This window comes from Lasioglossum baleicum, chromosome 12, assembly GCF_051020765.1.
Source record: "Lasioglossum baleicum chromosome 12, iyLasBale1, whole genome shotgun sequence".
NCBI lineage: Eukaryota > Metazoa > Arthropoda > Insecta > Hymenoptera > Halictidae > Lasioglossum > Lasioglossum baleicum.
In genome coordinates, this window is record NC_134940.1 from 10374492 (window position 1) to 10397933 (window position 23442).

Below are 23442 nucleotides of genomic sequence, written 5' to 3' on the forward strand. Positions count from 1 at the left end.
TGGCTCGGCTAAAGTGTACCCTAAACGATCAATAATATTGTCAATATTCGCTTTAGTATTGACGGAGGACCATATTGATGGAAATATTAATCGTCTAGGAGCGTATTGAAGCGTCCTATCAATATTGACTGATATTGATAGAAAATTATATTCTCTGTCAATATTGAAGAACCGTTTGAACGTCTATTTATTTTGTAGTAATTGTATACGTAAATGTATTTTTTCCCACGTCTTTAAAGAAATATAGTTGAGTAGAGAAAGGACTAGGGTTCATAGTGGAGGGATCAGGGAAAGAAACTAGACACTCGAATACAATTGTTTAATTGATTGTCACGGAAAAGGAGGGCACCGTAATGAATCTTGAAATTTCAAGCAAGGGTAAAAATGGAACATTGATTTTCGGACCGTGTAGTTATTTATCAAATAGATGGCGGTATTAATAGCTACCTGCTAAACATTGAATCCGTACTGACACAATATGAATTTTAATAGATGAACGAAATAAGAATAACTGAAAAGAATAGCGTCGACCTCTCAGCAAACGCTTCAGCTATAGTTGAGCTCTAGACTCGTATTATGTGGGTTACTGGAGTGAGGTGGATAGCTATTGTGACTATCATTGTATCTCTCGGGTCTCTTCTTTCGGAAAATGGACCATGGAGCATAGTGTGCGGGCGCATGCGTGTGTAGCGTTAACGAATTTTAAGTGAAGCAGAAGACGGATGAATAGCAGCTATTCAACGGCTCTGAAGGATACATCACGAGGACTCTAGCCAGCGAGCTTCGCTGAAAGAGGATTGTCATTGCCAGTTGTTTTCACCGCTATGGCCTGACTTTTAGAAACATTTTAATAGGTCTCGACCGTCACGCGTACCCACGAATTCGGACTCACGATTAATACATATCCTGTTCAAGGAAGTCTCATGCTGGAACTATTCATCACTATTTCAATTAACCTTTTGTGGACGAAGATTTTCGAAACAGTTAAAATAATATGCCTCGGAAACTGGACGAAGTCTGTCAAAGTTTTGGATTACCAGGAAGAAAAGGGGTGCTTTTGATATTCAAGTCAACAATAATACAAGAATACTTTTAACACTGGAATTACCGGATGGCTTACTCCTGATTTGTTCTTTTAGAAATATTACAATTGTAAATATGTTTTTCTCAGATATTTTTTTAGTGAACTTTACGATATTAATATATAGTACATATTTAATAATAGTACATAGTTAATAATAAGTACATATTTCAACAAAACTGCTACGAAATCTAAATAAATGCAATTGTGTCATTATTATAGGGCAATGTATGCCAATTGCGTTTAGTGCTCGGTAGTTCTAGTGTGGAATTCTTTCAAATTAAACAATTCTGACAGTTATGCGTTAGCTTGTTTGGAAGAACGATGCAGTGCTGTCTCGCGCCAAACATTTCAAGTGCGAGAAAGTATCAAAAGCAGCGAAAATTGCCAGGCAGTTCGTGAAAACCGTGTGAAATTACGGCCAGGGTTCTCGGAGGGTCCTGCGATCTCAGTGGAGTGGCGAGAGAGCCGTCGTTTCTGCGAGAGAAACACGTTTCGCCGGTCTCAGCGGGATCCACGCGAGCGAGAAAAATTCCTTGTCGCTGCTCTCTCTTGTTGCGAATATTAATGGGCTTCTGCAAATAGCCGCGGGCCGCTGCTTTGCCGTGGACATTTCATAAAGCGTTCCGGAACAATGGTAACAGCCGGGCAGGCAACGACGACGACAACGATGACGACGAGGAACAACGACGACGAACGGACGAATGACGAACGACGACGATGCAACGTCGCTCCTCGACGCAGCGGCCGCATAAATCCGCCGAATATAAAAGTAATAAACGAATGAGAGAGAGAGAGAGAAACAGATCCTGTTTACTGGCAGGAGATTGGTGAGAAGAGAGGATCGAGGAATAATTCGCGCAGAGTCCCCCGATGACGCGGATTACGGGTAACAAAGAATTAATTTGGCTTTGCGCGAAACGCCGGCCCACCAACCCCCGCAAAATTCAATTAAAATGCGCCGGATAATCGGGGATCACGATAGCTCTCGTTGATATCGCCGAGCAATTAACAAGCGACGAAGATGCCCGGACCTCTGCCTGCCGGGAATCCGACACGATTCACTTTTCCACGGGACTATGCTTGACGTTGGAAGTGTCCTTCGAACGACATCATATCGTCCGAGTGTTTCCCGGATCGTCAAGAAGTGGGCAAATCATCAGACATTCCAGGAATTTTTTTAATTTGCAGAAAGACGACGTTTTGGGGCTCTGGTCGTCTCTGCTTGCTTGTGAGGGGTGTGCTGATGTTCAGGGACGCTACATTTTCGTGAGTACAATTAACAATTTCTATATGAAATACGTCATATTTGATTCAATAATCTTTCGGCCACATTTCTGGCAATTTTTCAATTCCTTAACAGTAGAAGTAGGTCGTCTTTCGGTTAACTGGTTAATACTTTCTCAGATAGAATTATGAGCTGGATCGACTGGCTTGATAGAAAATGCATGATTTTATTTGGAAACGCAAATCTGACTTTCACGTGTCCACCGGGCAACCCCCACCCCCAAAAAAAATTAATCACGTGAACTAACGTGTCCCGCGATTCCAGCTTGTCGACCGTCTCCAGTCGGTGTTTACAGAAGGGTTTCAACGACTCGCGAGTTTCGCGAGGTCGCGAAACGCTCTGGACGGGAACGGCGATGCTTGGAGAGCGAAAGTTGCCGGCAAATTGAGCGTCGCGATTCAACGCCCGCCAGAATGGCTCGATTCCGAATGCCGGCGACGCTCAAAGGGAAACGACACCGTTCCCTCGCCATTCTAATTGCGAGTAACTGCTGTTTGCAAACTTCCCGGCAGCTTCGCACGGTTCTACGTGGTGTGCACGCCTCCTCTCGCCGTTCCCTTTCCTTCGTTCCGCGACCAAAGGGGAAGCTGTTGTCTCGGACACGTAATTGCACGGCCGCCGGAGGACAATTCCCTCTCACGCTGTGTTACTCTCACTTTTAGCGGCCGTACGCGCAACTATAGCAATCGAGGTGGATGGAGGAATCATTTGACAGTGGTGGGAACGATGATCTTCAACGGTCCGTTTCTTTGCACGCTTACAAAGAACTCGACCGTCAATCAGACTTCGATGAAACTGCACATTTATAGTTCGGCCAAAAATATTAGCGTTCCTTTTATAACTGCTTGGTCAGCAGACTTATGTGAATAAGAAAAAGCGAACCAGGACGACGCAACGACAGATTCGTGTTAAAAGTGGGGGTCCAAAGGTCCCGAGGGGATGAGGGTCTTAAAAAGAGCGCCGCGGGGCACACGATCGATCACGCGTTTCTGCGGGCGGCGAAGAAAAAAATCCCGGTGGACGAATCGGCGATTAACGCGCGGCAGCGGAGGCGTCCACGCGGGTCCGCGCACGTGTACACAGGTGCACGCACACGTGCACACGTGGGAGCGTGCGAACACGTGCACACGTGCACAAGTTTGCGCGCACGACGCGGAGCCGCTGCGGCATCGATCCACCCTGCGGCCAGTTTCAGCCCCGCACCCTCTCGCGTTTGCCCTGCTCGTCCGTTCGTTTCATTCCTGGGTGCCGCGATCAACCCCCTACCTCCCTCACCTCCTTCTCTTTTTTCCCCACCCCTCGACCGCCGGGCAACCCTCCCCTCCGACCCGCCCCTTAACTTTATCAGTGTTTTGTTTCCGAGGCGCGAGCACGGAGAAAACGCACCCCCATCCCCTCGGCGTTCCGTTCCCCTCTTCTCGCTTTATTTTCAACCCCTTCCTCTCGCTCCTCTCCTCTTTGTATTACATCCTACCACCCCTTCGTCGTTCTTTATTCGATAATTATCGCCTGATAAAGGGACGGCGAAGAAGCAGAAGAAGAAGAAGAAGATAATTAGACTGGCGAATCTTTATGCGAAATCGTATTTCTGCTCGGTAGCGTTCAGATGGGATTCCGAGGCGAAACCACCCCTCTTCTTTAAGATGAGGGTTTCTTTTTTAAAGACCGGTATGGTGGCGCGTGGATGGGCTGTTGCGTTTAATTGCTGCTCGAATTCTGGCGGTTTGCGATTGTTCAAAGGTAATTGATCAACGGGGATGAAGACTGCCCGTTTGTACTACGATTTCCGGGGAACCTGTATATTATTGTATTAAATTGTAGATTATCTTAGATTTAATTGTATTAATGAGTAGCGTGACTGAAGCGTAGATTGTTTATTGTCAGTGAATGAACGAGGGGAGAATTCACCCCCTTCTGTACAGTCACACTGTTCTAAATTGTTGAAACTACTCAAACTGCAGCGTAGACATAGTCTTTCATTTAATCGCAGGTTATTTCACAGTGCATTTAATTTGATCACCCTCTACCCGACGTCGCATGGTTAGGTTAGGCTACCTCACCCCCTCGCTCCCACCGCTTTTAAATTTATTTCCGTTTTCATATATTTGCATATTTATGTTCTTATTTCCTTCATCTCTAATGCAACACCAGCACCAAATGTAGATTGCATTTTTATCAGCAAGCTGTTACCGAGTTATATTTATTAAACCGTCAGCCAGAAAGCGAATGTAAACATGACGCAGCTACCAAACGGATACGATCGATTAAACATCAGCTCGGCCAGTGCACGAGTTGTTCAAGAGGCCATAGTCTTCAAAAGATCTCTCGTAAATTAAGACGGTGTTACCTTAATTAACTCTCATCCAATTTGACACATTTCCCGCCGCTTCTGAGACGGCGGTACGCGTCTTCAGCGTCGATTTATTATTCATGAACGGTTTCTCATTTTCCGACGAGGAATGTGCAAATTTAATTGCCAATCTTTTCACCTTATTAATCTTTTTGCATCGTTGCACGGAGGAGTTTTACGGAGGGTTCACACCAGATCCAGTCAAAATGATTGGTGCCTACTTTTCTCCTTCCATAATTACTGAAATTATTGAATTTCTTTATCGAAGCACACGTGTGTTAAAAAATTATAAATATATACATTACAGTCAGTCAAAATGATTGATTTCTACTTTTCTCCTTCCATAATTACTGAAATTATTGAATTTCTTTATCGAAGCACACGTGTGTTGTGTGAAAAAGATTATGTCTGCACGCGGTCTTGCCATTATTACAAGTATGCAACAATCGCAATTATTACTCGGTGTTGATCAGCATGATGTCGAGATTTCGGACAATGCAGAGCGAACAAATTTCGTCAAGGGAACGTCGCGAGCAATTACGCTGAGTGTACGACGAGTATGCGTGCAACACATAAAACATCGTGAATGAAGGGCGATCAATGAAGCGAGAGTCAAGAGCGTGTGTCGCGACAATATTTTTCGCATTCGTTGTTTCATCTGTCACGCTAACGTTTCACTTTTATTGACCCTTATTCCCTTCGCGGAGAAAGCTACGAGCCTACGTAGAAAGAGACGATTCGCTTTGTCGCGATCCGTTCGCATAAATATCTTCGGTAACGAACGGAAGAAAGCGAGGGGCTAGCAGACCCGAGGAGGATCCTCAAGCTCCAGAGCTAACGCTGAACTACTCTAGATGACGTTCCTCAAGTTAACAAGGTGGAAGATCCAATTCCCTTTCCCTTCGTGGTCGGGCAACTTTGAAGATGACGCTCGAGAGCCAACGATTCACCGGCATCCAGTCAAAGCCGACCAATTACTGTATCCGCGGGGACACCGATACACCGTCTACCAATATACGGGGTGTCCCGTGGCAAAGGCGGATCTAACTACACCAAATTTCCCGAAACTTCTCCCTTAGATCAGAAAATTCTTTCGGCGAGTTTTCATTGCACAATTGAGATATTCTGTTTGTTTTTATGCGAATACGGTGTTCCTACGGTCGAAGTAAATGGCCAGGGCGATTCTCTAAGAAAAGCCACGTCGAACATAAAGAATGAATTTTTCCTCTAGAAAGCTCCGTTACCGAGAAAAGCGAGCTCGAAAGTGCGTCAAGCACGCGCGTTATCGGGTCAGCTGATTTGCCCGTCGATGACTCACCGTTTCTACTTATTGCACCAACGCACGCTCGTCCAGTATTCAAACCCGTTCTTCTCGAAAACGCAGGCTCTCACGGAAAAATTTTTTTCCACACTTTCGTCGCGATTTTTCACGAGGAATCTCCCTGTATCTGCTTTCTCGTTTTAGCGACTTCGTGCGCATTCGAAAACGTACAGAATGTAGACCTCATTATCTGGAGCGCGTAGGAAATAATCAGAACTCGTCTCTTCCATCCCAGACAAAAAAAGTCGGAGCTTTTCATCCCGCTCGGGAATGTCCCGAAAATTGTGCGAGCATAGAGAGGAGCATTTTGACGAGCTGAAAGCGTCTTTTAATTCGCGTTTATGTCTGTTGCGCGGATGCTTTATGTTGATCGCGGAATGGAAAAATATATTTTCATAAAGATTCGCAGTCTAGCGACTACAAATGTTAGGTGTGCAAATAAGTTCCTTTGCCTTTTTTCTACGATTATAACTTTTGACTGAATTCGAATTATTCTCCGGTTTTGGTGCCATCTGAAAGAGCGTTGTTTTAGTTTTAAGAAGAGTCGTGATGAACGCTCTGACAGTTTCCACTCTTATGCAACAATTTCGAGCAATGTGGCGTGCGAGATGCATCATTTGCGTCACTGTTTACTCTTTGCGTTCCAGCTTAGGAAATCAGCTGTTGAAGCTACTGAAATTGTTGGTGCGACACTGGGAGAGAACGCTGTATCTTACAGAACATGCAAAAAGTGCTACCAAAGATTTAAAGCCGGAAATTTTAATTTGGAAGACGACGATCGTTCAGGTGTACCGAGAAAATTTGATGACGGTCAGTTAGAGGAATTGCTCAACGGAAATCCGAACCACACGCAGGTAGAATTGGCAAAAAGATTGGGAGTCACCAGACAAGATTTTATTACATAATAGTTATTTAAATAAAAATAAATTTTTTAAAAATACCACGTTTTTAATTCGGACTGAAAAGTATAAAATAATTTTTCTTAGCCCCATACAGATTCCTAACCCCGTACAGATAGTCCTGAAAATTTGCGATTGTGAATTTTTAATAGCTACGAAAATACTTGTAAAATCTAAAACGAAAAACGTGGAGCTAATAAAAACGTGGTAAAATGTAATAAAATCTTGAATTTGAGAAAAGGGGAAAGAACTTTCTTGCACACCTAATACAACGGCTTATGAAGAAATGATGATTTTCTCGGCGGGAGAGCCGTTCACGCATCTCGGGCCGGGTCGGACCGGCTCGGGCCCTGGTAATTATAGCCCGTCCGACGGGGCTAATCAACGGTGATTCGGGTCAGGTGACCTGTTCACACCGGTGGGAAGTGTCGGGTCGTCGATCACTTCGGGAGAGTTGGCACACGAGACGCAAAAGTGTCCTCGCCGCGATTATCCGCGGCCTCGGGCTTCCGCTCGCCGGGAAAGTTGGTCCGGAACGGGACGATACCCGACGACAGCCGGCTCCGGGAAAGTAATTAAGTGAAAACCCGTCGGAAGGGGACGAGGAAAGCCTGGTGAAAGGGGCCGGGTAGGCTACCAGATGGCTCAAGTTTGATTACCGCTCTCCTCTTCCAGCGAACTTTTCCAATCGATCGTGAAATCGATCCCGCTCCCAGGGGCACGCTTCCGCGGCGCGGCCTCGTCGCGGTCTTGCGTTCGTTTCCTTCACACACCAGGTGTCCTCGAAGTATACAGAGTGAGTCATCTAACGTTATCACGTCAAATATCTTTGTTGTTTCCAAAGATAGGTTAAATGTTTTGAGGACAAAATTGAATGGTAAAATGGGGCTCATACGACACCAAAAGATTGTTGTTTTTATCTAATTTTTTTTAGAGATATCAAGGTCACCTTCATTTTTTAAAATGGTACCACCCTTTTTTAAACATCTACAATGACAGTCCCTTTCATTACGAATTCTGTGACTATAATTACTCAAGGTCATTCAAGGTCACGGACAGAAGAAACCTGATGAATTTCTGACATAGCGATATGTGAAACGGATGAAATTTATGTCGGGCCAGAACTCGTATTACGTTACTTTGACTCATGCTTGCTTCTCGGGCAATTTTTCTCGTACTCATATGTGGATTGACAGCTATAGCTGCTAAAATATTAATTTCATTGTTTTCAGTAGTCATGGGATTCTTTCGTTTACGCTTCCTTACATCTACACTTGCAGTATTTCTAAATAACTCGTAGATATTAGTAAAAGTCATCCTAGAAGAAGTGTTTCGCTCAGGGTACCTTTCTTACAGGTACATTCACAGTAAAACGTTATCATGTCACACCTTTCAATCATTGAGTAAGACATAGCGGAATCGCGTTTGGAAATATACTGTTAGTAAATAAATCGCAGCGTAATCGGCTGGAGGATGTTTGAAAACATTCCATAGCATTGAAGCACCTTAGCATGTTTACTACAAGTCGCACTGGTGATAACCGTATTCTGCTTCCATATTTTAGTTTTATACGTTTTCTCTGTCCGTGACCTTGAATGACCTTGAGTAATTATAGTCACTGCATTCGTAATGAAAGGGACTATCATTGTAGATGTTTAAAAAAGGGTGGTACCATTAAAAAAAATGAAGGTGACCTTGATATCTCTAAAAAAAATCAGATAAAAACAACAATCTTTTGGTGTCGTGTGAGCCCCATTTTACCATTCAACTTTGTCCTCAAGATATTTAATGTATCTTTGAAAACAACAAAGATATTTGAGGTGATAACGTTAGCGACTCACCCTGTATATCGAGATATCTCAAGAAATGTGGTTTTCACCCCAAACTTTCAGAGCTGTTTTCACCGTTTCAAGTTGGATGGTTGCCCATAAAAAAGCAAATATTTTTCGAAGAGCTATGTCTTCGCACAAGTTTCGTCAAGATCGGCTTGTGTAACTTGAATATGCCCTTGTTAGGGTTAAAGCTCTTGCAAACACGTCTGTGAGTATATAGGGTTAAGAATACTTAAGAACTAAGTCTAGTGGGACTGTCAAAGAAGGAGAGAAATATGGTTTCTTGCAATTGATGCCAACAATATTTACCTTGCATGTACTAATAAATAGACAGCGGATCTTTATGCAAAGTAAAATAATTCTGTTAACTACTATTACTCTTAAACTACTACTGTTAACTCTTAAAAGTCTTTTTACCTTGAAAACAACATAACAATATTCTTAGATTTTCTATATTTTTCACTGTTTTATATTTCACCGAACTAATTTCTTCATAAATGCATTATAAGTCCGCAGTCTATTAATAAATCATGAAGTGAGTGGTTGATTCCCAGCCAAAATTCGACTCAAGTCCTAATAATTTCTATGATCGAACGATCTCAGGGGCGTTATATGACGTCCCTGTTGTATATTTGCAGGGAGTATTCTTTAGAGCAAACGGTAACAGCGAATTCGATCGGGCCGACGCAAACCTGTCGCGAGACTCGCCTGAAAAGGCTGATTCACGGCTACCTGGGCTTGGTGTACGCGCGCAAGCGGCGTTCACACACACGAGCACACCCCTTGACATGGATTTCGGTTGATTGATTGTGACCGGCTGCCCTCCCCGGCTCTTTATCGGCCTCTCTTTCGCGTTTCTCTCGCTTTCCTCGCGTTTTCCTCCCGTTGGGAAACCGGCCTCGTCGGGAGTGTGCAGGACCGCGTGAAATTGAACTGTCCCGCCAACGGGCCCCCGCCGTTTTCTCCCTCGATCCAACCAACGAATCTTCATCTCGATCGCCGACTCGATTTCTGCGGCACGGATGGCAAAAAGGCTTGTGCTGCTGAAATCATTCATTCCGGGGCTTTTACCTGCGTACAACGTCCTCGATTCTGTTTCGTTACTTGCGAGACTTGCGCGTTGAATGATGCAAAAATTTGGTAGGGAACGTTTTCATCAACACGTTCACTACCGTGGTGGTCATTAGTGACCGGCGGTATTGCTTGAAAACGATTGTCGTTATAAACGAACTGAATTATAGTGCAAGCTGCACACTTCAATTTCAAATAAATAGAATTGCATTTTGGTTTAACCCTTTCGGTCACGAATTATTTTTTTTCAATATGAAGACAACGTTTACAAACAATAAAATTTACCGAATTCAGTGTACATCAAGCATTTATTTCGTATGTCCTCATATGAGGAAGCCGTGACCGAAAGGGTTAAAAGAAACAACATAAAATGATATTACTCTAATCAGACTCCCCCTGTCTAGAGTTGCCTATCTCTATCCAAAAGTGAAATCGGAATTTTTCGGTGTGCGTGACTGAAAAGATTCGTTGTTTCAGGGGCCGGCACAGCACCCTCCGTTTAAAAAGCGATTCTCTAAAAGTGCCACGGCTCGTTAAGCGATATCAGCTTCCGGCCTTGCCGCGGTCGCCGGAAAACGTCGCTTCCGGCTGAAATCTACGAGCGTGGGTCTGCATTCGCGATTGGTCCCGTACCTGTTCGACGGTTCGATCGTCGCGAGAGTTTTGGACCGGAGTCAAAGCGGCCGCTCGCATAAAGTAGACTTTTACGGGTGGCGGGATCGTTAACGGGAGATAACGGCGCTATCGGCGAGGCGTAATCGTTGCGGCCCGTTTTCCAGCGGAATCCGTGCTGGCGCCGTGTCAACGGCAGTTCTGTTCCGCCGTTGCATCGTCGCATCGCGTCGATTGCACACGGAACACGTCCGACGACGCCGAGAGCGCAAGGGTGCATTTAGCTCGGTGACGTCACCGATATGCACGGCGCACGGTGTGTGCAGCGGTACGCGAGCCGGTCTCACGCCAGCGCTGCGCCTCGAATTCGGATCGTTAACGATGATGAGAATGACACCTTTGTCCGCTGACAGGTTCAAACTGCACTGGGTCATCTCTCTCTCTGAACCCGGAAATTCTAAAAATTATGAAACTTCGGGGAGACCTACAGGGTGGGCCATTTAAGATTTGGAATTTGAATCGGCTATAAAAAAAAATTATGAATATTTTTCCAAAGTTATGAGTTTATTAGAAAGATTGAACCTTTCCATTTAGGAATGGAAGCAACATCATTCAAATGACTGCCACGGCTAGCCTTACAATACCCCATTCGATCAGTCCAATTTTTCAGTACATTTTCGGTTGTTTGGGCCTCTATTTCGTCAATGGCAACTTCGATTTCGTGTTTCAAGTCGTCAATCGTCGCTGGATGGTTAGCGTAACACTTGTTCTTAACGGCTCCCCACAAAAAAAAGTCCAACGGAGTCAAATCGCAGCTTCGAGGTGGCCAATTGACATCAGCATTTCGGCTGATTAGGCGATTTTCGAAAACAATGCGCAAAAGATCGATTGTTACGTTGGCTGTGTGGCACGTTGCGCCGTCCTGTTGAAACCAAATGTCGTCTATGTCATCCTCTTCAATTTTGGGAAACAAAAAATCGCTTAGCATGGAGCGGTATCGATCGCCATTCACTGTAACGGCGTTTCCTTGCTCATTTTCGAAGAAAAATGGCCCAATAATGCCGCAGACCAAAATCCGCACCAGACAGTCACTCGTTGTGGATGCATTGGTTTCTCCACGATGACGTGTGAATTTTCTGAGCTCCAGATACGACAATTTTGCTTATTGACGTATCCTCCGAGGTGGAAATGAGAGGCCCAAACAATCGAAAATGTACTGAAAAATTGGACTGATCGAATGGGGTATTGTAAGGCTAGCCGTGGCAGTCATTTGAATGATGTTGTCTTCCATTCCTAAATGGAAAGGTTCAATCTTTCTAATAAACTCATTACTTTGAAAAAATATTCATTAGTTTTCTTTTTATAGCCGATTCAAATTCCAAATCTTAAATGGCCCACCCTTTATGTAGTGCAAGGGAAGCACTACGAGATTTCATGTCGCCAAATTCCGTTTAACAGGCAGACATTTTTTCTAATTATATGAACAGCTGATAAATGCTTAAATCGTCTGAAGTCTAAACAATTGGCAATCCTCATTAAACCTTTGCACTTACTTTGCATTTACTTCGGAGGACAGTTCCTTGACTCCTACTTATTTTAAACAATTTTGTTTACTAATTATATTAAATATAGCTGTCAAACTTCGTTGTAATTTATATTCATGGAACCTATACTTGTTCTTAACGAAAAAATTCGACTTAAATAAATAAAGGAAGTACCAACTACATATAAAAACACGTTCCATTTACATTTTCCTTTCTCCGATGTCGAGGCACACTCGACAAAGGAGTGCAAAGGGTTAAGGAGAATTATCTTGTGTCTGGAAATTTTCTGTCCACCTCTTATGGAAACTGCATTTGGGAAATGCATTTTCGAGGGTCGATCTCGCCCCCATAAAGTGAATTTGGGCTTCGGAAAAAATCGTTTAATACATACATACATATCCTCTCACGATTTTTTGAATTTCCGAAGTCAGCCTCGGTATGCTGGTGGATCATACCACTGATAGCAGAGATGGGCGAAGTTCATATTAAAATGATTCTTTATGGAGCTCACTGCGAGAAGAATTGTCATTGTTTCGAAAGATGTGAATTTTCCAAAGGAAATCAGGAAAGAACAAATGTCATCAATTTAAATTTTATTAATTTCAACGAACTGAAATTTGGTAATGAGTAAATCTCTTCACCTGGCGTGCTGCAATAAGAAAATTTCATCTTGTCAATTTTAGAAGATCACACGTTGCAGTTTTCATAAACTCATCACTTCGATTACTGAATAAATAATAAGTTTAGTGAAAAATGTCTGGGATAAAAGTCTTTTTGTATGATTGAAGGTTATACATTTTTTCTTAAATTGTTTTTATGAGGTTACTCGATCCAGCTCATAATTCTGTTTAAGAAAGTCCAACCTGTCAATATTTAGAAGTTATCAGTTCACAAGATATTCTAACTGCAAAGTAATAATTCTAGTGAAAATCGCCAGAGGGATGAAATTTGCATGATTTCCGATTTGTGTCTACCGTTAGATTCTTCGAAATTCCAAGTAAAAAAGCGAATGTCTGAAGTGTTCGTTGCACTTTTCAGCATCCTCGTTGCATCTTCTTCGTCCAGGACGCTGCTCCAGTATGATTTTTTCAAAGGAGGAAGCCGAACGTAGCGAGATCTCCGTGGCGGCTTATCGGCGGATAGATCGGATGGAAATGCAGGGTCGCGGAGTGCATCTGCGGTTACGTCAATGGTTTGCCGTGTAAACGAGCCATTAGTGCTCGTGACAACGACGCGTCCCCGTGCTCTCCGCCGACTGCCTTAACCGCCGTGCGGTTAACCTTTCGATGCCCACCAGCGTAATTATAAAGCAATGCCCACGACGTCGTTGTGCTATTTCGACGATACCGTCTGCCTTTTATTTAACCATGCCGCGCGGCCCTAGCTTTATGCACAGGTTTCCGTATTTAGCGGCCGCGATGGAATAAGCTGCTCCGGAAATGGACCAACGTAGCCACGGCTTCAGACGGTGGCGACTTGGCCGGGTTTCTTCTGAAGATGCGTTTCTATTCTTTTGGGACCCTGGATTTATTCATTGGACTCCTAGGAGGTTGCTAGGAAACTTTCGAGTGGGTTCGGAGCTTGATTTGATTGGTTCAAATTGGGTTAAACGTGTGCCCGAACGGTTTCAAACTGGAACTTTCTGGAGTGAAGGATTTGTTCATAAGATATCTGCGGAGGTAATCGGAGGATTCGTGACGGGTTTAGACCTAAATTACGTTGCTTCGAATCGTCGCAAACTTTTACAGCACATCTTCAAATCAACACAAACCTGTCGCAGAAATTGTTCGAGAAGAACATCTCTGTAAGAAAAGGCCTCTGGACTACGCTAAATGGTATTCCTTTAAATTAGCACAAATCAATGGCAACAGATAAAGAATCTCTCTCTCTCTCTCTCTCTCTCTCTCTCTTAAATCGGCACAAAATGATAGCACTATATCAGACCAGGAAGAGATAGAAACAGGTTCAAACATTCACTAGCAATCTTTCAAACAGCTTCAAACCTTACAGCAGATTTTCCAACTAGTAGAATCTAAACATCGCTGAAATCAGTTGAATGTTTCTAACAATACAGGCACATATCAAATCCAACAAATGTCCTCTTTTCCCCCCAAACGAGCACAAACTGACTGTAACACAGTTTCAAATGATTCATCGATTTCACCCGAATATTTCCGATCGGCAGCAATTTCTAGGATCAAATAAAGTTTCCATTGCAAGAGTAAGCGGTATAAGAGCGTAATCTCTGAGTAATCCAGGAAAGTTAGGAAAGCTCGACGAGAAAACAGGAGCACCGTGTCGCCGAGCTTCCACGAGATAGAGAGAGGGAGAGACAGAGAGAGAGAGAGAGAGAGAACTCCGCGGAAATGGTTCCTAGTTCCGATGCCAATAAAAATTGGCTCTGACGGAGCCGTTTCCAGAGAAGGTTTTTATTCAGTGCATCGAGCCGAGTCGAAAGCATAAAGAATCGGATGACAGACGAAACAGACGTTTTCGAAGCGGGCCTGGCCGCAGCGCCGCGTCGCGCCGGTTGGCTTGCGGCCATTTCTTCGTTCGCGAGAGGCAACTTCCGTCGTAAGGGCTGAGCACCCTCGATTAATAGCCCGCCTCGGAGTCAATGGGATGCGAAATTGCTTCCCGAAGAGGGCCAGAGACTCGTTTCTCGATCGTTGCCAGAACTCGCGCGCGCTGCTCCTTTACTGACACTTGATCGTTTAATCAACCGGGATTAATCGATAGATAACTGGGTTGTTCGGGGAGCTGGCCGGAGAATCGGTGTCTACGCGATTATGCCAACGATCTCTCCCCGTGATCATCTTCTGACGTCAGTTCTACAGGCACGGTATCTCTCTAGTGTTCGATTATTACAGCGGAAATTCCAGGAAGACCAGGATTTTCCTTTACATACACTTATGTACGCCTTTTTGCTTTAGAGTAAATAATTTGTAATAAAGACGAACTGCTCTAGAGTTGTACATAAAGTTTCATAATTATCTGAATATTGCAGAGCAGCAAGTCCCGCGCTGTCTTCGGGGAACGAATGTGTTTCAACATTTAAAATTGCCTTATAACCGGCACAAAAATGATCATAGTCTTTCGAACAGATTACCCTAGGCGCAAACTTCGAGAAATTCCGGAACCGCTACGCTCCACAGACAAATTCCTCCATCCGGTCTCGCGGAACGCGCGGGTCGGAAAACCAGGAAAAATCGTTTTTCGAGGGGACGCGTGCGATTCTGTGGAGCGATTACCGTTCCCAGTTTGCCGGGAAGACGAGGCAGAGGCGGAGCTGGCGCGTCTATCATTTATTCAGAGCTGGTATCAAGTGTCGGTGGCTGGCGAAGCGTTTCCACTTGACGCTCGTCGAAGAAGCTCGCGTTTCTCTTCGCTCCTCTCCGAGACCGCTTTGCTCTGCTCTCGCGAGTCCCTCTCCTTCCTTTCCCCGGGAGATATACGCCGGATTTCGAATCTGCTCGGAGGATTTACCGGAACGGAGGCTATTACGTTAAAAGAGGCTGGCGCTCGAGATATTCAAAGCGAGCCTCTCCTCCCTTTTGTCATCGCGGTGGGCGAGCTACGCGATCGTGGCCAATAATCGGATCTGCATAATGGACGAATCGAGTCCGCGGAAAGCGGATCAAGCCTCCTTCGGCATCGGCCCAAGCTCTCCGGGTGCTTAGTGGAATGGCGCGGGGCCAGCTCGCCGCGTTAGGTCCACCCTCGGCCCGCGACCTTTAATATTTCTCGCAAATATTAGGCTTACCGAGGACATATTAATAAGGATATATCTTCCTTGGAAGCCGGCCAACCTGCCCGACTAGGGAGACCGCGAACATCGTCTTTTCGAACGACTGTGTTGCACCCTCCGGACCAGCCTCGATTGGCTACCGGGGCAAATGAGGACGCGGGAAGAAAGGACTCTTGATATTGCGGGTTTGGGATTCGTGGGAGGTTGTGTTGCATAGCTTCATTTTTGCGTGGGGAGCTCTGAGCGCGCTGCTAGTGGGCGTGGCTTTGTTGCTCTGAATTTCAGGTGGAGCTAGGACAGTGTATTATAATAGCCAAGAACATGAGTGGCCGAATCCGGGAAACAAAATGCAGGCAAGTGAATTGTTGACACGGGTCCTTGCTGGCATTTCCGGGTACAAGAGGTGCAAGTAGAGGGGCGGTTCATCAACCGTCCCGGGTGAGGTTAGGTTTTTAGTGGGTATGAGTACGCCGAACATCCGCGGCCTGAGTCCCACACTACTCCCTTCTGGGGTGTGCGTAAAGTCATTTTTCCCCTCATTCTTAAAAAAAAAAAGGACAGTGTATTATAGAAAGATCTAGTTATGCTCTTCGTCAATTTAGACTGTATTTCTGCCAGAAACCTAGCTCTAAAGACTACAATGACTCTCTATTTTGATTTCTCCTGCTTTTAGTAGAATAATAAATGTTCTATGGCGAGTGGTTCCTGAGTGGGCGTCGCTTTGCTACTCTTGATTTTAGATGGAACTAAAAGAGTGTTCCATAGGACAATCTATAATTTTCATCAATCAGGTATTTCGCTCAGAAATCTTGCGTACAGTGCATTTCAAAAACTCCTGTCACATCGAACGAACAGAAAAACAATTTATTCAAGACACCACGAAACATCATTTCTGCGCACGTGTCCCGATGTCCACAGACGTCAGTGTAAATGTCCCATTTGCTCTCCTTTCTCATCGCGGGACCGATTCAATCTCTCTGCCCTCGGGGAATCGAACTTCTGTTCGTGTCTAGGCGATGATGGATGGAGAACTTGCGGGGGAATCGACGTCGGGACGTCGTTCGTCTCGAGAGACAGCCAGTTTTTCCACTTGCTTTTTGGAAGACCGCACGTGTTTCGATGGACACCATCATGGTCCACACCTGTTACTTATTATTATCGTCCGAACCGAAGATTCTGTCTATCTAGAGTCTCAATGTGCACACAGTTGTTTAAATATACCCATTTCTACCACGTACTTTCGACGAAAAAATTAGAACATACTCCTTAAAGTATGAAGAAGAACCAATTACACAGTCTCCTAAAAAGAAATGCAAAAGCACCTAGTCCTCAACGTTCTCGTTGAGTATGCGAGAAATTGATTCAGGATACGATTAAAGATATTGGTAGCTAGAAGTCTAAACGAACCTAAGCGTCAATGATCACGCAGTGGACAGCAATGTCAATGTTAAACAACGCAATTTGATCTCAGGATGTTCGAAGTGCAAAATATGAAAGGTGAAACCTCGGCAGAGGAAGGAGAACGAGAAGAATATCGACACATGGCTACATAAACCAAGAAACTCGTTTCGAAACTGCCATGATTCGAACGCAGGACACTGGAACACTGAAAGCTGCTAGATCCTAGAACACTGGAAGCTGCTGGACCCAAGAAGACGATAAGATCGTCCGTCTACGTTTCTGGAAGCGTATTCTTCCGGGTCAGCGAGCAAACGGCCATGAAACAGGATTTAGAGGAGTAAGTTGGAGAACGAGCGACGCCGGCGTCGGAGCGATTTTATTTCCGCGTTGGACCGAGTTCAACAGGGTCCGGAAAAAGCGTCGCGACAACCAGCTGGCCGCGGGTTAACATGGTTCATTTGGGAACCTGTTGGCGACCTTGCCCACCGATTTTTCATCGCGGAACTTTCGAGTTGTTCCGGTTCTTCTTCCTTCGAATCGATTTCGTTTTATCGCGATCTAAATGATGTTTATTTTATTAAAGGGAACAGAAATTCGTCTGTTCGCTAGTTTTGATCGTGAAAGGGAGACGTCGAGAGAGTGATTTAAATGTAAAGTAATCGATTCAGAACCGCCTCGGGGCTCGGGAAATTTCCCGTTCAACAGGTGCTGCGATCTACCGATCGAGGCAATCTTGAGAATTGAAATAATCGCGTTTCAAATGGATCCCCCGGGCCATTCACTTTGTTGTTCGAGTTAGGTTAGTTCAATTTTGTTGTATGCTGGTTTCGAAATTAATGTTTGCAAATGTTTAATACTAAAAAATGATCTCAGAAGATTACTTACTGCACAGTCTTTTTAATTTGTGCAGTGGTTTGCGTAGAATTTAATAAAAGTTGATCTATTCGAATGTAAAAGGGAATTGGTTGAGTAAGAATCGTGCCAGTCGAGTGGCAGCGAACGCGTTGAATAAGTCAGGACCGTGGCTTTTTGTTCTGGCGAATAAAGAAAGAGGGTACTCACCTGTAGCTGAGAGAAGATGAGGAAGATACTTCTTCCAGAACGTGCACTGCTTCACCCTAAGCCCGTTGCCGATTGTCGACGTCTCGGTGTCCAAAGTCAGGTACTCTTTCGACGCGGCAGTGTGCACCGGCCAATGAACGTCCCATGTTGACGATGATGAATCCTCGCCTAGATTCGGATCCCTGTCACAATTAAATCGCTCAGTCATTGCTGCTACAATACCAACCTCGCTGGATCTCCTCTAACGCAAGCTTCGAAATAATTAGCTAGGCAAATGCATTCGGTTGGAACGAAAGTTCGTCTTTCTCAATTACAATTCAAAGACAAACTTATAAGATACTTATTCATTTATTTCCCATTCTGTTCTACTACTTTTTACAATTTTTCCGTTTATCGAATAAATATCTGAACTTTACCTTGTCCTGTTCAATGATTCCAGCGTCAACACCACACGTTCATTAATGATGCATTTCGCTTACCCAGTTTTCGCGAAGTTCGTCCAGTACTTCATCATCTTCTTGGACAAGGCCACCTCCTGCCTCGTGTAGCCCTTCGACGTGTCCAACGGCTCGCCGAAGATGTAGCTGATCTCGTCCGCGTGCATCACGCCGGTCCACCTCGGCCAAGGATTGTTCGCCGATCTAGCAAAGAAAACATATCGATCCCGTGATCCTTCAGCTTTATCAATTCAAGAACACTGGCGCGCTGCGATCTCGTAAAATTAGCCCTCCGAGGCGCTGCCGGTGACTAGACTGTGGCTCCTTATGCAAATCTACCGTTCCCAGGGAATAATTCATGAAACCAGGAAGCTGGCGGGAGCTTACTGCTTGAATAAACGTCTTTGATAGCTGGGAACGTTATTAAATCTCGGTTCCCTTAAAATAGTTAGCTTTTTCGAGTTTGTACGACTGGGAGGGATTGTTTGCTAAATGTCTTTGTCGAGCCCGGAACAATTCTTCAAGAGCAATCTCAGAGACAGACGCTAGAATTGAGAGTTTGTTTTTAATATTATAGATGATCTGGACTTGAAGACTCCGTTCGACTTTCCATCAGAAGCGTCAAGGAAGACTTTCAACGATCCGCAGCAATTTTACGAGTTCGCTACAGCTGGGTCTCCGACAGTACATGCTTTAAGACAGGCCTGGGCAACGCTGGCTCGTGGAACAGATGTAGCTACTATTCCTCTCCGTCTGCTCGATGAATCAGTCGCCACCATGTCCACTCTGATTTTTCTTTTAGCACGAGCCCCGCGACTCTGCACCGGCAGGTTACTCACCACTACTACGTATATTATATACATATACAATGTACATATACACTGCTGTGCAAAAGAAAGAAGCACCCGGCCATATTTAATAGAAAAGCGTAAAACAACAAATAGGAACACAGTAAGCTTCGAAAAAGGATTCCGCTGTTGAATTGGATAGCTCTGAGATTATATGTGTTATTGCGGATTATTCAGATAATCTTTAAATGCAGTAAATCAATCATTGTACAATACAATTTCTACATAGAGATATTATGTATCTGATAATTATACTGGGCGCTTCTTTTTTTGCACAGTAGTAGTTGTACATAAGACTAGGGATGGGATCAAGTACCTCGCAAACAGGTTCGAACTTTGATTGATTAAATTCGAACTCTCTATAAGTACTTCGAAAAACAGAAATAGTACTCCTAAGCATACTCGAACCTATGCCAGACAGTTTCGAACCTTTTACAAGTACTTTGGTAAACGGAAATAATACTTGCAAGTATATTCGAATCTTGAATTCTTGAAATCTTGGAAATTCTCTGATTTTTCTAATTATTATTTCTCCATCGTCTGCTGTGTTAGAAGAAATCACAATATTTAGAATGCAAAGAAGACCCGTTATTATTTTGACGTGAAAATTGAATGGAGTACGGGGCCTGTTCTAAAAAGGTCCCGCATGAGAGGTTCTTTAGTGGGTATTGGGGGAATCGAAGATCCACACTACCCCCTTCTGGGGTGTACATAAAGGTATTTTTCTTCTAATTCTTAATGAATAAATAAAGAAAGTGTTGAGTAACCTGCCGGTGTAGCGTCATGGGGCTTGTGCTGAAGGAAGAGTCGGAGTGGACCTGGCGAAGAGGAGAAGTAGCGTTGCCCAGGCCTGTTGTAAGACACCTATCCCGCTCACCTGTGCTTGTAGTAGTACATGTAGACGGTGTTCCCTGTCTCCGCGTACCGTTCGGCGAACTCGTTCACGTTACAAGTGAACTGATAATCACCGACGATTTTGTCGAGGGCGTTCCTGTTCGCGTGGGGGTCGTCAGGGTGCAGCCAGTCCGTGTACTCGTAGATGATGGCCTGTCTGCCGAGCTGGCTGACGTAGGGGTTCAGCTCGGAGATCGCGCTGACGAACTGCTCCCTGGACACCTTGACGTCCTCGCTGCCGTCGATGCGGAACAGCTCGGTCAGATAGTAGATGATGAAGTAGAAACCCTCCTCGCTGTTCGAGCCCATCAAGATGTTCGCTTTCTTGAAGGAGGAGGTCGCCAGCGATTGTTGCGGCGTCTCGTCGAGGAATGCGCCGTCTATCACCGGGACGAACGGGAACTCGCAGATACCCAGGGTGCCCCACTCGTTCCTGACGAGCTCCAGGGCGTCCTGAGTTAGTAGACAGTCGATCACCTCTTGCAGGTTGTTACGGTCGTGCGGACAGCCGACAGCTTCCGCCAGCCGGATCCCCCTGACTATCGACTCCTCTCGCGAGATGATCGCCCAGGGAGCAGTCGGCGAGCCGGACTGCATGATGGCTTGGTTGAACAGGTTCCTGGAACGTAGTAAATCGTCCAGCAGACCGATCAGCGAACGTAATCGATCGTAGAGGATCGAAGCGACCATCGTTCGGACCAGGCATGTCCAATTGGAGCGATGTTTCGATAGAAAGGTTGGTTTCATGGGGATCAGCGTGCCTTGGAGCGAGCCAGAGCTCTCTGAAGCAGATGAGAGCGGCTCCGAGGTTCGCAGGCCACGCGGATAGCTGTAGGAGTGGGGATAGAGGCGTGGTCGAGCCACGCCTACAACGAAACCACGCCTCCTAGGGCTCCAGGTTGGACGTGCCTGGTTCAGACCAGTGGTTCTCAAAGCGTAGGTCGTGTGCTAGCTATTCAGAAGTCTCTAGACATTCACGGGAGCTACAATTTCGCGCGAGAATGGAACTCCAGGACCCAGCTAGTTTGCGAACCACTGGTTTCGTCAGCTGCTGCCGTTCATAGGCACGCTAGATCGCATCTGCCTAGCTTGAGCTTACGATGATCTGAACATATGATCGGTAGCGTGTATGTTGCAGCAGGCGTACAACGTGTGTATGTTGCGTGTATGTGTACGTGGCAAGCAAGAAGACAGAAGAAACATAAAAGCGAAAAGAATAAAAGAAATGAATGCGAACAGAAAAAGAGCAAATACGAGAAACAGAGAGAGAACAGAGACAAACAATTGAGCTCTCGTGTGTAGTGACTAAGGAGAATAGGTATGCACCTTGACAGAGGCGAGAGTAGGTGCATAGAAACGGAAACGGCGCCCGCGCTCTCTCCGAACAGGGTCACGTTGTCAGGATTTCCGCCGAACGCAGCGATATTGTCGCGGACCCACTGAAGGGCCATCATCTGATCGAACAGACCGGCGTTCCCAGGTACGTCCGACGTTCCGAAGTAGAGGAAACCCAGGCTGGCGACTCGATATTGCATCGAGACCAGAATCACGTTCTCCTCCGACACCAGGGTTTTGTGATCGTAAACGTCGAGGGTCGCCGATCCGGAGTAAAAGCCACCTACAAGGATTTGTCGCGCGATTCCATCTCTCTTTCTCTCACTCTCCTGTTTTTCCGAGGGCTTTCCCGTTCCCTCGGCCCCGGGAAAACCTTCGTTTCTCCTCTTTCCCTTCAGCCTAGAGATGTACTCCCTCGCTTTCGGACTTCCGGTTCCGATCGCACGCGACATCCAGGAACTTCACTGGCTAGTGCCGACCCTTCGGCTGCGCTAACATATTTTACCTTTCCTTTTCACACATCTGACATCCACAATCTCGAGAAGATGGTCTAATTAATTAATCGTAGACTTTGTCGTGTCTAGTGCATAGCATAATATTCAGGGGATTTATGACTTTCTTCTGAGATACCATTTTAAGGCAACAGGTTCAATTTGTTTGCATTGAATGAATGGCTAAAATGAAACGCTTCTAGACATTGATGATGTTCCACGTACGATGAGATGTCTGTGTTCAAAAAATAATCTAACACTTGCGTCCAAACATGAGAATACCTTCGAGTGCAAAGGTTTAACAGCTTCTTCCTATGACACGTTCGTATAAGCGAGGTTCTACTGTACTTCCTTCAGGTTGTCAGTTGATTGTGATAGTCACCGCCAAAGGGTCGGCGAACAAAACGGAGAGGATCACAGTCAGGTGTCCGGAAAAAAATTGGGAAAGGTGGTCCTCAGTTGGTCGCTCGAGGACGTTCGAATTCGGAATCGATATGGATTCGGAAGTCCTCCTCGAGCGGCCAGAGGATCCAAGACAGCGTTGCCTCGGATCCCGTTCGAATTGATCTGGCCGATCTACGAGCGTCTGGCGTTGACAGTTTTAAAAAAGCCGGCTGGCTGAAAATAGCCGGCTGCGGGGGCGAAAATAATCGTTTCCCGGAGTAAGAGGCGACCACCTGTGCGAAAGAAGCGGTGCGCGGCGCCCCAAGTCAGGATTTACCTGTTCGGAACCCACCTAACTCAAAATCTACACGACACATCACCGAGGATGTCCAAATATGGGGCACAAAAAAATTAACCGAAACAACGGATCGATAACTTTTATTAACACTAAACCTACCACGCTCGGTTCTTGAAATTATAAGGATGCTTTCATAAGAAACGGTTTAAGAAATATATTTATTGGAACACATATTACACAACAAGAACCGCGCAAAGTCTAAATAAATGAAATCTTGTCACTTTTATAAGGCAACGTGTGCCTGTTACTTTTATAGCTCGGTACGTTTAGTGTTAACAATAACTATCGAGTTCAAGGATGTGTTTATCGGGCATTACTTGCTTCAAATCATATTCCAATGCAATTAACGCAGCTTCGTCCCTCCCTGAAACCCATCTTGAGTCTGTGGTTGTAAGGAAAACCGCCGCATGTCACAATTTAAAAAAAAAATTGTGTTTATGCATTAATTGTTGCTTTGGAGTACATGATTTACGTATTTACCAGAAA

General features: G+C 45.1%; 1 protein-coding gene across 6 annotated transcripts in view; it reads right to left on the bottom strand.

Annotated features, from left to right (window-relative positions):
- The window catches only part of LOC143214080 (acetylcholinesterase), a 110363-nt gene that overhangs the window by 17436 nt on the left and 69485 nt on the right, over window positions 1-23442 (bottom strand). For 5 of the 6 annotated variants that reach the window (XM_076434674.1, XM_076434675.1, XM_076434677.1 and 2 more), the window contains 4 exons: window positions 21715-22006; window positions 20372-21007; window positions 18689-18850; window positions 18210-18391 (listed from right to left, as the gene is read on the bottom strand). In XM_076434674.1, coding sequence (XP_076290789.1) covers window positions 18210-18391; window positions 18689-18850; window positions 20372-21007; window positions 21715-22006 — 1272 coding nt within the window. Of the gene's footprint in view, window positions 1-18209; window positions 18392-18684; window positions 18851-20371; window positions 21008-21714; window positions 22007-23442 lie in introns of those variants that run through there. The other variant, XM_076434679.1, reaches the window with a different exon arrangement.